At 38.6% G+C, this 16,964-nt stretch overlaps 1 protein-coding gene across 3 annotated transcripts in view; it reads left to right on the plus strand.

Moving 5' to 3' along the window:
• SPATA17 (spermatogenesis associated 17) overlaps positions 1 to 16,964 on the plus strand; it is a 218,614-nt gene that overhangs the window by 42,238 nt on the left and 159,412 nt on the right. For all 3 annotated transcript variants that reach the window (XM_061160043.1, XM_061160042.1, XM_061160044.1), the window contains exon 4: positions 8,773 to 8,823. In XM_061160043.1, coding sequence (XP_061016026.1) covers positions 8,773 to 8,823 — 51 coding nt within the window. The remainder of the gene's footprint in view (positions 1 to 8,772; positions 8,824 to 16,964) is intronic.

The following is a 16,964-nucleotide window of genomic DNA, read 5'->3' on the forward strand; positions in this document are numbered from 1 at the left end:
GGAGACTCAAGGAGTTTAAAAGATGGCACTAATGTTCCCAGTTTCTGATTCCTGTATATCCATATGCTACCTACCTTCTAAAAATCTTTTTCTGGAGGTCCCTGAGGCACCCCAAAGCTATTCCTCCTTCTGTATACTTTTATTCAAGTAAATGGCACAACCATTCAGCCAGAAATCCAAACTCATTCTCGACTCCTCGCCACACTCTTTTCCCTACCTTCTGTCTCCTTTCAGTCATCAACTACTTGGCATTGTCCCTCAGAAAAGTCTCTTGATTCCAGCCTAAACTAGGAATCAAGAGTAATTTTACTCCCATGCCTGCAGTCCTGGCCACAGCACACAGTGTAAAATTCACACTCTTCGGCATGACATGGTGGATTTTCCTTGTCTCATGATCCCTTCTTATCTAACCTTACTTCTTGCTACACCTGTATAAATATACTCTATTCACTACTGTGTATAAAAGAGATAACTAATAAGAACCTACTGTATAGCACAGAGAACTCTACTCAATACTCTGTAATGACCTCTTTATGGGAAAAAGAATCTAAACAAAGCGTGGATATGTGGGTCTGCATACCTGATGCACCTTGCTGCACACCGAAAACTAACACAACGTTGTAAATAAACCATTTGCCGTTGCTAAGATATGCTGTGCCCAACAGGCTTCTTGCAAATGCTATTTACTTTGCCTGGATGCCCTTCTTCACTCTGACCTGCTTTCCATTGGTCCGAATGCCTACTCATGCCTCAAGACTTTGCTTAAAGATTGACCTTCCCTGATCTGAGGCTGAGCGTGGAATGGTAGGAGACGGAAGACATCAGGTGTGCCTTCCTCATGCTTTGCTCCTGTAGGTATTTGTGTCACTGTGATCCATTTGTTTACTGATATCTCTCATTTGACTGGGACCTCCTGAGAGGCAATGACTGTTCTAGTTATTATATCTCAAATGATCACAGTAAATGTTACATAGAAAGCCTGCAGAATCTTTTGCTAGCTGGATAAATTAATTACTCATAGGGACATAAGTTGGAGACCTTACTATGGGCAACATAGCAGGTGTTTAGTATTCATGTGTGCCAAAAATTCTTCCCTACCCCTTTCCTTGTAAAGGAATGATTCCTCCCCATCGCATTGGTTTTGGGCTAAGCCATGTGTTGTGGACCATAGCCACAGGGAAGCTTAGCCCACAGGTAATGTGAGTGAGAAATAATCATTTTGTTTTATAAGCTACTGAGATAGCTGCATTCTTTTGTTTTTTCTCAGCAAAGCTGATTAATGGTTGTAATGACAACAAAAGCACGGATGTTGATAAGAAAACATTCTGAGTTGGATATTCAGTGAAGCTTTTGCAAAATGAAATTCTGTGATTTTGAGTGTGTGATGATGTTACGACACCTCCATGTGGTGGTATCTTGTAAGGCGACTATGCTATCTCTCAGCAGAGTGGCTGGCACATTATAATTAGCACTGAACAAATGCTTATTAAAGAGAACTTTTAGCTGAAGAGTCAGAACTGGAGAAAAAGGTTTTAGAGCCATCAATATAAGATGGCAGGATTTTCTACCTGATGGAAAAGTATCTGAACAGTAGAGCAGAGGGCCAAGAATTGAGGCCTATGGAATGCATTAGTAGGATTTAGGTAGAGGAAGGGAATTATAGATAGATAATAAACAGAAAAGCAGAGACACAATATCACAGGAACCAAAGGAGAAAACTGTTAGACATCTTGGAGTTATCAACAGTCTCACATATGGCAAAGGTCAAACGGAAAGTAAATTGTGGAAAGTCAGAAGTCCTAGGATCTCTATTTTAGATAGGTTCTGTATTTTTAGACAGAACCTTAAAATTCTCCCTTAAAATTCTACTATACCAAAATATTTCCATCCAGCTTTTAAATAATTTTCAAAGCAACACCAGCTGACTTATCCAGTCCTAGAGTGTTATGCGTTCTCCACTATCATTCCCTCACTAACCCGAAATAACAGAACCATTCCAATTTTCCTTTATGATTTGATTCCTTTTTCCTTCCTGGATGACAGCTATTTTTGTTTATTTTAGTTTTCAACCTCCACTTCAGATCTTCCTGCTGACTTTTATAATGCTGTGTCTGGCAACATGACCCAGATTTGTCCATGTGAAGAAGTGAGGACTGTTGATTCATAACCTTGAAACTCTCTGCTGTTAATAAGGATGCACTCTGACTCTTCTTTTCCATCAGCAGTGGATTTCTGGCACCCGGGGTGTGCTCAGTTGATATGCACTGCAGGCCTGCTGGGTTCCTGCCGTGGGTTCCCTGCAACCTGCTCTTCCTGTTGGGTACTCAGATGGTCCTCCTGTTCTGGTCCCCTTCTTGTTTTCAACTGTATAATGTTCTAAGTAGCTTGTCCTTACCACTCCTTGTTTTGTTTCATAAATGGTGAAGTGAATACAGTCATTTCTGTAGATGATAGTACCAGAATAATGCTGAAATGTATCATCTGTCTCTTTTGGAAAACTAGCACTTTGAGTGTTATCTGAGTGAATTCACCAATATAACCTATACAGGACAACCGTGTACATCTTGTTATCCTTTTCAGTTTCCTTTTTCCATTCGTGCTAAGTCGCTTTGGTTGTGTCCAACCGTTTGTGGCTCCATAGACCATAGCCCTCCAGGCTCCTCTGTCTGTGGGATTCTTAGGCAAGAATAATGGAGTAGGTTGCCATTTCCTCCTCCATGGGATCTTCCTGACCCAGGGATCGAACCTGCATCTCTTATGTCTCCTGCATTGGCAGGTGGGTTCTTTACCACTAGTGCCACCTGGGAAGCCCATATTTTTACCATTACATAGTTTGTATTGTGTTTAATATCAAGTATACACTCTGAAAGCAGCTACCCTAATATACATGATTAATTCTATATACATTATCATGAGATAAATAAATATATATTGAAAACTATAGATCTAAACAGCTCAATGTTATGTTTTTAAATTGAGCTCATTCAGTAAATAATATATATGGCCACCATATTAACAGAACTTGATTAAAACTTTTTGTTAAAGTAATATCACTAGCCTATGATAGAACCATTTAATTTATAAAAATAACTCACATTTAAAAATAGAGTATCCTTCAAATTATAAAAATAATGTTATTGCCAAAAAGGCTCACAATATGTATATACTTCTTATCATTTTACTGTTCTTCTTACAAAACTTTTGTATTTGATTAATATTTAGAAAAGTAAAAATAGAAAGATTCTGTTAGCTTTAAGTGGAACAAAGGGTATCATCTATTATCAACTCTCATTATGTGATGTCATGATAAATACCAGCAGGTTTGTTTTTTAATGGATAGTAAAAATGCATAAAATTTTGGTCATTATTTTTAAAACTGGTGAGATTGACATGGTTGCTTGTACGGATATTTTTATTTCTTTTCATTAGATGAATGAATGTACTATATAGCCTAACTCATTTTACAAATCTCTTTGTCGGGCTTTCAAGTCAGTTATACATTAAAGCAACATTTATCTCTCTTTAATGTTAGAGCAGAAAACTGAAACATAATCTATTTTTCCCCCTCAGGATCTGGCATTTTAAATATCAAAGACCGGATAACTTAAGACTCTGACTTCCTAATATTAATTTAAAACTTTACTAACATTTTCATTATAATTATATGAATATAAGTTTAGTTTACTTTCTTTTAAAGATATATTAACTTTGAGAAGCAATATAATTGGCTTTTAATTTTTTGTGTGTGGTGGAAGAAGAAAGGTTATTTTAACAATCAGCTGTTGATAATGACCATATTGCTATCAGTGGCCAGCGAACAAGGAAAAGCATATGCACAAAATACTCATGATTATTTGATAATAAATCATTTTAATGATCATACTCAAAATTATAAAATGAGGATGGCACTGATGTGGAAAATAACAAAGGCACAGGCTCCCCAGATCTGTTATCCATATGTGCATAGCTTCTAAAATTTCCAGTGTCATCACTTTACTGCAAATAGTTCCTCTGTATTGCCTGGCCTAGCAGAAAAAGCCAGTTAATCTGGTCAGGGTTATGTAGATGCATCATTCAAATTTAGGCTTCTTGGGTACCCAGTGGTAAAGAACCAGCCTGTCAGCGCTGGAGACGCAGAAGATGTGGGTTTGATCCCTGAGTCGGGAAGATTGCCTGGAGGAGGAAGTGGCAACCCACTCCAGTATTCTTGGCCTGGGAAATCCCATGGACAGAGGAGCCTTGTGGGCTACAGCCCATGGGGTCACAAAAGAGTCAGACACAACAGAGCACACATACACACACACACCCCACTCAGATTTATTATAAATATGTATTACTTTCTGTTTTTGAAAATGATGGAGCATTTGAAACTCAGATTTTCTTGGCCTCCAACCTAAAGGCTCAACAGTAACAGAAGAGATTGGTTAATTTATGGTATGTTCATGTAGCAAAATATCAATATAGCTGTTGTATATAAAAATATGTGAAAAAGAAGTTTGAAACTGAGGAGAAGGAAACACCTGTCCTAGGTCTGTCTAAACTAAAAACCTTTATTAGAAATTAAGGCATCAGGGACTTAAGGAGGAGAATTTGCTGAGTTTAAGACTTAAGAGGCAGAACATGTCTAGTTCCCAGGGTCTGGAACATGGCTATGAAAGTAAGTGGACAGCACTGGGACTGAGAAAAACAGGGCAGTTGTGAGAACAAGTATTTGAGAGTGTTGTGGATACGTGGATTTGAAAAGTCCCAAGATAACAGCTGGAGTTGTGAAGAGTTAGGTCTTTTGCCTGGTTTATTGGAGCAGGGCAGAGAGGCAACAAGGAGGAAAGGAGGAGTGTCCCTGAGGAGGACTGACAACTCCGAAAACGGAGGGAGAGCGATAAATGTAAGAAGTTTGAGAGCTAACAGTGAGGTTTTATTATTATTGCTTTTTTTGCTGTTGTTGTTCTTTGGGTTTTTGTTGTGGTTTTAGTTTTTCCAGGAGTACTTCCTCCTTGTTTGAACTGGTTTGCAAGTATCCACTGGAGCTGAGAGAATGTCAGCTGCTTCTTGGAGTGGGGGAGAAAAGGTAGTTTCTCCTGTAAATACTTACAAGAAAAACAGAGCGAATTTAGTCGGTTAGAAAAGGATGAGAAGACATTTCAGGCAAAGGGAATAGTGTGAGCATGGAAGTGAAGAGAAGATAATTTGATCAGATTGAGTTTTAAAGGAGTGGCCTGGTGAGAGATTGGCTTCCCTGTGGCTCAGCAGTAAAGAATCTGCCAGCCAGTGCAGGAGACGTGGGTACCATCCCTGAGTCAGGAAGATCCCCTGAAGGAGGGCATGGCAATCCACTCCAGTATTCTTGCCTGGAGAATCCCAAGGACAGAGGAGTCTGGAGGGCTGCGGTCCATGGGGCTGCATAGAGTCAGACGTGACTTAGCGACTAAAAAAAGACAAGGTGAAAGATAATTGGAGAACAAAATTGGGACCTGATATGGTGAGTTTTGAATATCACTTGACCTGTAAGAGAGTGTTTCTCATTTATCCCCACCCTTGCTCCACACTGTAATTCACCTGATAGAAAAAAAAAAAAGAAACTCAAATACGAAACATGCTCCCATCAATATCACAGATCCATTCCCACCAAATAGCAGCCCTGTCTGAAAGGTCCACATGGATATTAAGCACTCAGAAAATTGCTTTTAAAAGAATACAACTTCCAGAAAAAATTTTAGAAGCCTTCTAAAAATTGAGCTAGGTGACATGACAAAGGCCACATAATGAACAAGTGGTTAATTCAGTGTTCAAATGCTGTGTTTCATCCCAGGAATCCTTTCTACTTCATCTGTTGTAAGAGCAACATCTGTTTATCTTTCCTCTTTCTCCCTCTCACTCTCTCATTCCCTTTCTTCCTTTGTTCACAAATATTTGGGGAATGTCTAAAATTGAATGCCATGTTTTCACTGCATTGAAATTATATTTTATGCTTGAGCTTCATTCACCCCAGATCTTTAGTTTTCCTCTTTAAAATAGACTTGGTACCTTAACAATAAGATATAAAATTAATTTATAGTAAGGAAACTTGAGAATATCTGCTGATGAATTACTATTGTCTGTGGTTCCTAGATATATTATTAATATTTAGTAGTTAGCATATGCTTTGCTTATCCAACTTCATGGAATGAATGGAAAAAACTTTTAGGACAGACAGAAACCTGAAAAATAATATTAAGAACATAGCCTTTGGTACGAATTATCATTTAACTACTCATGTAACCAAAAGGGCAAATATTAGCATAACAAACTTCTTGTCTTGGAATAGAAATATAGAGACTAAGATGAAATTTTAAAAACTTTGGAAGTGTCCAGTGTGTCTCCTAGATAGCTTGTGAAAATGCACAAGTCACAATCAAAAATTATTTTTTACTGTTTTTTCTTAAACTGTAATAAAATATATGTAGCATAAAATTGATCATTTTGACTATTTTTAACTGTACCATGCAGTGACATTAAGTCCAGTTGCATGGGCATGCAACTGCCGCCACTGCCCAGCTCCAAAACTCTTCCATCATCTCAAAGGGAAAGTCTGTACCCAGTAAACAGGATCTGCTCTTCTTCCTCCAGTGCCTGGTAACCACTGTTGTGCTGTCTGTCTCTGTGAATTTGACTATTCCAGGTACCTCATAATAAATGAATCATGCAATGTTTTCTGCCAAGTTTTGCTGGTATTTTCAGAAGCATCTGGGCTAGAGATTGAGAATAGATGCAACGTCAATCTGGGCTTCATATAAGAATGATAATTTAGGATCAAAGTACTTTTCTACCTTTTAACTAGAAAATTAGTTAAAGTTTAGGTTCAAACGTATTTCTCTTTTCTTCATTCAGAATAAAATTTAGCTTCTTATACCTTTTGGAATTTTAAGTAAGTAAGTGTTAGTCACTCAGTCGTGCCCAACTCTTTGTGACCCCATGGGCTGCAGCCCACCAGGCTCCTCTGTCCATGAGATTTTCCAGGCAAGGATACTGGAGTGGGTTGCTATTTCCTTCTCCAGGGGATATTCCCAACCCAGGGATTGAACCAGTGTCTCCTGCACTGCAGGCAGATTCTTTACCTACTGAGCTACAAGGGAAGCCTCTTTAGAATTTTACTTATAGTTAAATTATATACTTTGAGGCACAAAATGTATAACAGTGACAATCCCTTTCCTAATGACCATCAGCTTTGCACCTTAAATACTTTATCTCATTTTATTCTTCACAACAACTCCGTGAAGTATGTGATGTATCATTTCATGGGGATAGAAGTCAAGACTGGGAGACTTCAAGTACCATATTCAAGCCACCCAGCTGGTAAGAGCAAAGTTAGGAATTGAACTCAGGGCTGTGGCTGGAAAGCTCCCTGCTGCTGGCTGAAGAGCAGCATGAAAAAAGATAAATAATCTCATTTCTGAGCCCAACTTTCTCAAACATAAAGCTTCCAGTGTGTTTCTTCTGTATAAAAACATTTAATGGTTATATTTGCCCTATGGAAATGCTCTATTTAAGTAAATATTTTAAATTCACCTCAACACCAAGAATTATGCCATGCTTGCTATAAGGAAGAAAGAGAATTTAAAATGAAGGAACATCATTGTGTTCATTTGTAAATAACATATTGCAGCCAACTGTTTCCTAATTGCTCAGACTGTTGATAAATAATCCAGTCCTGCTGCTCTCCACAGACAATTTGCTTTGGATCAGATCAGGCAATTCAAACAATACTAATTACAGTGAAACCCTTTTGTATGAATTCCTGTTTGTTGCAGGGGAGAAAACCCCTATATGAAAGGTTAAGACACTTACTTCTGATTTTTGCTGAAACTTCACAACTATTATCCAGGCTCAAGTTTTATTAGTCTGATCAGTTTTGATTAACTAAAAATGGATAAAGTTGTATTTTGTGTGGAAAAAAAATACGTATTTCAATGTTTATTGTACTGTCATGAATTATGTTAATTATATCTTTTTAATTGAAAGAACAGATGTGAAAGTTTTATTTAAAGCAATATTTTCATTGAAATAAGCTCTGTTGCTAAATATTTACTGTCACAGAGATTTGTATATGAATAGATAAATGTGTCTGTACCAGAAAGAAACCAAGACTTTAGGAAGTCTTCATTATATCAGGGGATTTGCTATAACATGATATCATTGTATTTATGATTTTATGATGTTAAAATGAATATTAAATGAAAGAAAATTCCCAAGGATTACTCAGGAGGCAGCTAAGTACATAACATTTTGTACAGATGGTTGGAAGGCACAATTTTGCTCCATCACTGCATCCATATCCTTGAACGATTTCGACTGAAGACAGCATTTCTTTGAATTTTTCATTAAACCAGACGTCTTGAAATATGAATTCCTTTTATGTTTCTGTGAGTTTTGGCTAAAAGAACCCCAGTGAATAAATCATACAATACTACGTGTCACCAGCACTTGTGAATATTTCTGCTTTGTTATTCTATTCTCAGTAGAGCACCATTGATTATCAAACTCAGCGGAGAGCATTTTATGATCATATATCTCCATTAGCTCCTAGTTTGACTACCATAGATTTTTCTGGTTAAGCCTGCATTATGTATTAGGAAGCCTATCTCTTCAATACAAAGTTTGATTTCATTTTTCTAAGCCTAGGACTCTTATTATGTATTATGTATAAAGATTCTTATGTTTTATATGTAAAAATAGGCTGCATTGTCTTTGTGTAAAACTAAAATATATGCCATCTTTTTTTTTCTTGATTCACAGTTAGCATATTACACTATGAAGATGAATCTCTACAATGCAATGGCTGTCAGGGTAAATATTTCTTCACTTGTTAAACAAATGAAAAGTCAATTGTGCCCTGAATTCACTTTTAATAAAATGAGCAAACCAGAATAATGCAAATTTGATTGATATGCTAATGGTAAAGAGAGAAAAGAGTACATAGTTAAAAAGTTAGTTATACTAAATAGACTTGGCAGTATTAAAAATTAGAGTAAAATGTAAAACACGTAATTATCAATGCTTATGTTTTAGAATGTTAAATATCTCTGAGCCATGACTAGAGAAAGACTGTAAATATTAATGAAGCAATGTATTAGTTTCCATATGTCATATAGAATATTGTGATAAATAGACGAGCATGGTTCTGGAATATAAGGTTCCTGCCCAATACAAATCAATTAGAAATTATTCATATGATTTCACAGTAATAAAGTCAGTTTCCAGCTTAGACGTTTTATTTCTGTCATTTCTGTGTTCATTTTTATGTGTTACTTGCCTAATAAGAAGCTGAATTTTGTGATTATGAAGCTTCCTTGGTTTCTGCACCGATTTGGGGAAGAGCCACAGCAAAAGTATTATTTCTTTTGTATCAGTATGATAATAGTTTACTTGTGAAGCTGTTATAAATGGGGAAATTACTTAGGTGAGTTTCATTAATATCCTTAAAACCCATGTTTTAATTTTAATTTTACCTTCTCATATTCTCTTTCATTGATCTATTAATTCTTGTTTCTAGTAATAATGGATTTTATTTTGGGTGAAGCAAGATTGGCAAATACTCTCAGAAAGTCCTGTGTTGAACTAAGGCAGCGAAATTTGCATTATTTTGATGACTTATACTGCTTTGGGAAAGGGCTTTCTTATGCAAGTGTGACTGTATGGGAGTCCAGCACAGGGGCCATCTCCAGTATCTGTCTACCTCTCTGTGTCTCCGTAGGTTAAGGGGGAAAAAAGAAGAGGAAAAAGTAGATTTTTTTTGTTGTTGTTGCTTTTCCTGAACCAGAAGAGAAACTCCAGGTGCACTGGGCTATATTTACCTCTCTTAGAAATACAGTAATATAAGAAAATAATCTGGTTTTCCTCTTTTAACAGGAATGCTTGAGTCTGGGGATTTAGGAGAGTCTAATTCTCTGTACAGTTCAGCTAAAGGCTTAACTTCTGAGCTTAAAATAATGTTAGATTTTTTTTTTTTTCTTTTTTGCACACCTTTGTTAGATATGCCTGTAAAGTAAAAAGCAATAGATAACAGAGAATCTAAAGCAAATGATGATGGGAGGCTCAAAGGTTCCCAGAGGTCATCAGGGGAGACAGAGGCACAGGAGTCAGGGCTAGAAAAACACATTCTCGTGTTTAATTTTTAGCCCCAAATTTTGTATTGAATTCAAAGCTGGCTTGAATCATTAAGATTCCTTTTACTTGACTAGGCATGTCTAGGGCCCCCCAGGTGGCTCAGTAGTAAAGAATCTGCCAGAAATGCAGGAGACACAGGTTCAATCCCTGGGTCAGGAAGATACCCTGGAAAAGGAAATGGCAATCCACTCTAGTATTCTTGCTTGGGAAATCCCATGGACAGAGGAGTCCGACAGGCTACAGTCCATGGGGTCACAAAAGAGTCAGACACAACTAAACAACAACAATAACAACAGGCATGTCTAAGAAATCCACATCAACCCAAACCACTCAAAAGGCAGTGTTTTTGAGTTATTCTAACATCATACTTGGAGAAGGCAATGGCACCCCACTCCGGTCTCTTGCCTGGAAAATCCCATGGATGCAGGAGCCTGGTAGGCTGTGGTCCATGGGGTCACTAATAGTCGGACACGGCTGAGCAACGTCACTTTCACTTTTCACTTTCACGCACTGGAGAAGGAAATGGCAAGCCACTCCAGTGTTCTTGCCTGGAGAATCCCAGGGACGGGGGAGCCTGGTGGGCTGCCGTCTATGGGGTCACACATAGTTGGACATGACTGAAGTGACTTAGCAGTAGCAGCAACGACATCATACTAAAATCTGTATTTCCTAATGTTACCAAACAAACTTGGGTCTACTTGCCCCCAGATGGTGAAGCTAATCAACTGACACCAGGTTGTGGTGAAGGAAGGTGCAGTGTTTACTGCATGAACGAAGCAAGGAGTCCAGGCAGCTAGTGCTTAAAAGGCTCAAACTTCCTGAAGGCTTTCAGGGAAAGGTTTTTAAGGACAGTGTGAGGGTGGGGTGTTATGGGGTGGGTGGTCAGCTCATGGACATTCTTCTGGTTAGTGGTAAGGTAATTGGGAGTCAAGAAAACCTTCCAGGTCCAGCGGGTCTGGGAGTCTGGGGTCTCCATGCTTGTGGGCAGTATCCAGTTCACTTTTTCCATCTGGTGGGGGTTTCAGTATCTGCAAAGCAGCCATGTCAAAGGGCATGGCTCAGAATATTAGCTATAATTCTTGAGGAGGAGCTAAAGTTCTTTGACTTTGTTTAATGGCTAAACAATTATTATTAATATTTTTCTTGATTGACTGTTTTCCTTTCTTTCTGCATTTTCTTACTTCTCTGATTAAATATACTCTTTGGAAATTCGGGGAAGGCCTAGGAAGCTGGAGTTTTTCTACAAATAAGAGGCAGTTGGAGGACGTGGGTTGGGGTTCATTTCCATGAAGGCCCCATAGGATCCTGCTCAATTACACCTAATAGCATTGCCCAGCCTCAGCTTTTCTTTGATTAATATCAGTGGATGCTGTTGAACTCTGCCTTGGTCCTGTGATCTTAGAAAACAGCAAACTTGAACGCACCATCCCCCGCCAACTCTTGTGTTTTGGAAACAGCTTACTGCAAACCAAAACCAAAACCACCCTTTCCCACATGACTTAGATAAGAGGCACAGATGCCCGCTTGTTCACTTATAGCAAAGCCAGACAGTCCCCCAAATTCCTCCTTCACCTCAGAACTGATTAGCTGAACTGTTTGTCCCCACTGATCAACTGGAAAAAAGCAGATTCATTAACCAAGCTGTGGGTAAGCTTCTGTCTTTCTCCCAGGTCCCTTGACTTTAGTCAGCACGTGGAGTCTCCTTAGTTCCTTCTCCTGAGAATAGGCTTTGGGGTAAAGTATTCTCTGATCTGCTATCTGATTATGCTGCCCTTTCATTCCCACTTGCCCATATCAGGTTCTTCCGAGCCATGTTCACACCTTCTTATAAAAGAAAAACTCTTTTTTGCCTAATTTCCACCCTGCTTGCAATTGTTATGGCCAAAGATTCTCCGTTTCTCAATAGCCCACCTCCATCTCCTGCAGGAGTCATTCACCCCCAGTTTCTTGCAGTAATTCTTTCAAGTCAAGTCTCTCCTGGCTATGTCCAGATTTTCTTTTTATTTGACACATTTGGGGAGACAAGAATAAAGGTGGGAATGCAGTGGTCATTAAGTGAAAGGAAGGAAGACTTGAGCATTACCTGGAGGTTGAAATGATCCACTGAGGAATTCTTGCGAGGCTCTGTGGAGTGTGTAAATACTACTGTGGGAAATTTGAAATAGAAACACTTCTCTGCAAAGATGTCCAAAGACTTCCTTCAGAGATTTGGATGAGTTAATTTGGTAACTTGGTAATGAGGAATCAGGAATAAGGCTCACTTGCATAGAGGCTGGTGTGATTGCCTAGCAAAGATTAATTTTTAGCATGGGGTGATCACATGGCCAGAACTGAACTTACTTGTGAGTGGACATGGGCACATCTATTTGTAAGTGGATTTCTTTGCAAGAGGGTGCTCTGAAAATTTTGCTTTCTGCAGTAGTGAGAGGCTAAAGAGACCAATGCATGGTCCGCATACCTTCTATGTTGTACACATCTGAAGCTTACAACCCTAACTGGGTACCAGTAGCTGAAGTTTTACTTCTAATCTCTACAACTCTGCCTTTTCAGTTTATAAGCTGCCAAGTAATTTTGCTCAAAAGAGTTACTCTTTTAGTAGTTTAAATATGGATGGGTGACAGTAAGTGTACAGGCGGAAGAATTTCTAACAGTAACTGACAAATACAGAAAATATATATGGCCAATAATATTCAGACAGGTATATTTTTATATATGCACCTAAATCATGTAGTATAAAATTAAAAAAAAAAAACTTTTGTCTTACTCTGCTTCATATACTGAGTCAATTGCAAATTGTGTATTTGACTATTGACTCCTAGCATGACAAATTATATTCAATTGTGAGAGGCCAGTGGAGCATTTCTGAAAAGAGAAGGAATTGAAAATTTTCATTTGTGGCTTATCCATTCCTAAATAGATGTCACTTTTGTATAATGAAGAATAAATTATATATATGTGATTGTTTAATGACACAGTTATTCATATCTCGATTTGCTGCATTTATTTTTTAAAGGGTCACCTTTTCTCTAAAGACTTTATGATCCCCCTACCCATGTAGAATTGATCACTCTCTTTTTTTATGTCCCTGTTTTACTATCAACATACTTCTGTTATAGAACCTGTAACAGTTTATTATCTTTACTAATTTACAGGCCTGTATCCACTCCCCACACACTGTACGCCCCTTGGGGCCCGGATCCTATCTTCTCAGTCTTTAAATCTACAGTTCCTGGCTTATACTAGGTGGTTAAATAAATGGCCCTGAATAAATCAATGGATGTTGGCTCATGCTCTTTTAAACGAGAAGTAAAAACAAAAACAAAAACTGTTTGCTTCAAGTACTCCTTAAAAGACAAAAAATCATGTCTAAGTCCCTTAGTGGCTTTACTGGAAATTATCTAAGCCCTTACTGGGAGATCTATAAGGCTTTCTTGAGTGCTTGATTAGGCTAGGTGGTGTAGGTAAACTGCACATAGGAAGGTAATATTTGGTCAGTGTAATTCACATGTGAATGGAAGGTCTCATGAGCTTTGGGACCTTGCCAAAGTGTTATAAGAATTATAGGCTTGAAGGAGGTCTGCTATGATATCACCTGCTATTAGCACCCACACTGTGTCTGTACAAAACCCCTGCTACTGATTTGCAGCTTGGCCAGTGACAGTCAATTAATACAGCAATAACTTGCTCAGTAAATTTTTATCTTAGCTCCCAAGGCCCTACTCCACGTGTTTCTCCATGCACCACTTTATTGCCTTTCTGGTCTTTAATTTGAATTTACTCCAGATTAGAGTTCTGCTTTTCCTCCAGCATCTTGTCTACTCCATTGTGGATCTCATTCAAATTTGTCCTCCAACATTTTCTTTTTCAGTTCTTGCTCTTTGAACAGCTTTTAATATCTTATGCAGATGTCTGAGTTGATTCATTTGCTCAACTTCTTTCTCTCCTTGGTTCATCTAGATGTATGATAGTGTATCTTTTTACAGACTATAGAACTGACCCTCCATTTCAGATGCTGGTGAGCATTGACTTAAGCATTAGGGTGTCACCTCAGACCCTCCAAACAGGTGACTCAGAGAATCAGTGTTCTAATAATAGTACTAATATAAAGATGAACAGCAATATTACTTTATGTGTAGAAACTCCACTTAAAAACACCCACACATAGTTTTTTTTTAAAAAAGTGCTATTTAGTGGAATTCTTTCATCTGTCCTAAAGGTTTTTCACTTGTTCCTTTTCTCCAGTATTTTGATTTACAGTTTGCGGCATCCAGAATTTTTTGCTACTCTGTGGCTTTTGTTTACTCGCTGAACCCATCTAGAGAGAAGCCTATTGTGTGCAACGGCACATATAGCTAATTCTTCCATTTCTAGGGATACATCCATTCAGCCTCAACTGTGTCTTTGAGCCCCCATTTCTGCAATAGAATGGTTCCAGATTCTCATACTTACTACCCGAGCATGAATGGATATAGCTGGTAGATAACTTGAATATACTTTAGTCAAACTGGCAGTGAGAGCTATATGTCTCTGAGGAAAGTGATTGCAATACCACATATTCCCAAATCTTAGTAAATCAGAACCATTGGTAAATAATAATGATGTGCATGTATACTCAGTTGCTTAGTTCTGTCTGACTCTTTGTGACTCTATGGACTGTAGCCCACTAGGCTCCATGTCCATGGAATTTTCTAGGAGAGAATATTGGAATGGGTTGCCATTTTCTCTTTCAGGGGATCTTCCTGACCCAGGGATCGAACCCATGTCTCCTGTGGCTCTTTCATTGACAGGAGGATTCTTTACCACTGTGCAACATTAAGAGTTGGCAATTGCCTAGCAGTTACCGCTCTCCAGGCATCTAAGTATTTTAAATACTTTTAACTATTTCCTGAAATGATCAACTCTCTTTTCTTTTTCTTTTTGTTTCAACTCTCTTTTCATTTGTTCAGCTGCTCAGTTGTGTCCAACTCTTTGCACGGACATGGCAGCACACCAGGCTTCCCTGTCCATCACCAACTCCCGGAGCCTGTTCAAACTCATGTCCATTGAGTCAGTGATGCCATCCCACTATCTGATCCTCTGTTGTCCCCTTCTCCTCCTGCCTTCAGTCCTTCCCATCATCAGGGTCTTATTTTCTAATGAGTCACCTCATCGCATCGGGTGGTCAAAGTATTGGAGCTTCAGCTTCAGCATTAGTCCTTCCAATGAATATTCAGTATTGATTTCTTTTAGGATTAACTGGTTTCATCTCCTGCAGTCCAAGGGACACTCAAGGGTCTTTTCCAATACCACAGTTCAAAAGCAATCAATTCTTCGGCCTTCAGCCTTCTTTATGGTCCAGCTGTCATATCCATACATGACTACTGGAAAAACCATAGCTTTCACTAGACGGATCTTTGTTGGCAAGGTAATGTCTCAGCTTTTTAATATTCTGTCTAGGTTTGTCATAACTTTTCTTCCAAGGAGAAAGTGTCTTTTAATTTCATGGCTGCAGTCACCCATCTGCAGTGATTTAGAGCCCAAGAAAATCAAGTCTGTCACTGTTTCCATTGTTTCCCCATCTATTTGCCATGAAGTAATGGGACCACTAACAAAATGTGGTCCACTGGAGAAGTGAATGGCAAACCACTTCAGTATTCTTGCCTTGAGAACCCCATGAACAGTATGAAAAGGCAAAAAGATAGGACACTGAAAGATGAACTCCCCGGGTTGGTAGGTGCCCAATATGCTACTGGAGATCAGTGGAGAAATAACTCCAGAAAGAATGAAGAGACAGAGCAAAAGCAAAAACAACACCCAGCTGTGGATGAGACTGGTGATGGAAGCAAGGTCCGATGCTATAAAGAGCAATGTTGAATAGGAGCCTGGAATGTTACGTCCATGAACCAAGGCAAATTGGAACTGGTCAAACAGGAGATGGCAAGAGTGAATATTGACATTTTAGAAATCAGAGAACGAAAATGGACTGGAATGGGTGAACTTAACTCCGGTGACCATTGTATCTACTACTGTGGGCAAGAATCCCTTAGAAGAAATGGAGTAGCCATCATAGTCAACAAAAGAGTGTGAAATGCAGTACTTGGATGCAATCTCAAAAATGACAGAATGATCTCTGTTCATTTCTAAGGCAAGCCATTCAACATCATGGTAATCCAATTATATGCCCCAACCAGTAATGTTGAAGAAGCTGAAGTTGAACAGTTCTATGAAGACCTATAAGACTTTCCAGAACTAACACCCAAAAAAGGCATCCTTTTCATTATAGGGGACTGGAATGCAAAAGTAGGAAGTCAAGAAACACTTGGAGTAACAGGCAAATTTAGCCTTGGGGTACAGAATGAAGCAGGGCAAAGGCTAATAGAGTTTGCCAAGAGAACGTACTGTTCATAGCAAACACCCTCTTCCAACAACACAAGAGAAGACTCTACACATGGACATCACCAGATGGTCAACACCAAAATCAGATTGATTATATTCTTTGCAGCCAAAGATGGAGAAGCTCTATACAGTCAGCAAAAACAAGACCAAGAGCTGACTGTGGCTCAGATCATGAACTGCTTATTGCCAAATTCAGATTTAAGTTGAAGAAAGTAGGGACAACCACTAGACCATTCAGGTATGACCTAAATCAAATCCCTTATGATTATACAGTGGAAGTGAGAAATAGAATTAAGGGGCTAGATCTGATAGACAGAGTGCCTGAAGAACTATGAACAGAGGTTCATGACATTGTACAGGAGACAGGGATCAAGACCATCCCCAAGAAAAAGAAATGCAAAAAAGGAAAATTGCTGTCTGAGGAGGCCTTACAAATAGCTGTGAAA

The sequence above is a fragment of the Dama dama genome, chromosome 14 (genome assembly GCF_033118175.1).
Source record: "Dama dama isolate Ldn47 chromosome 14, ASM3311817v1, whole genome shotgun sequence".
NCBI classification, from domain to species: domain Eukaryota; kingdom Metazoa; phylum Chordata; class Mammalia; order Artiodactyla; family Cervidae; genus Dama; species Dama dama.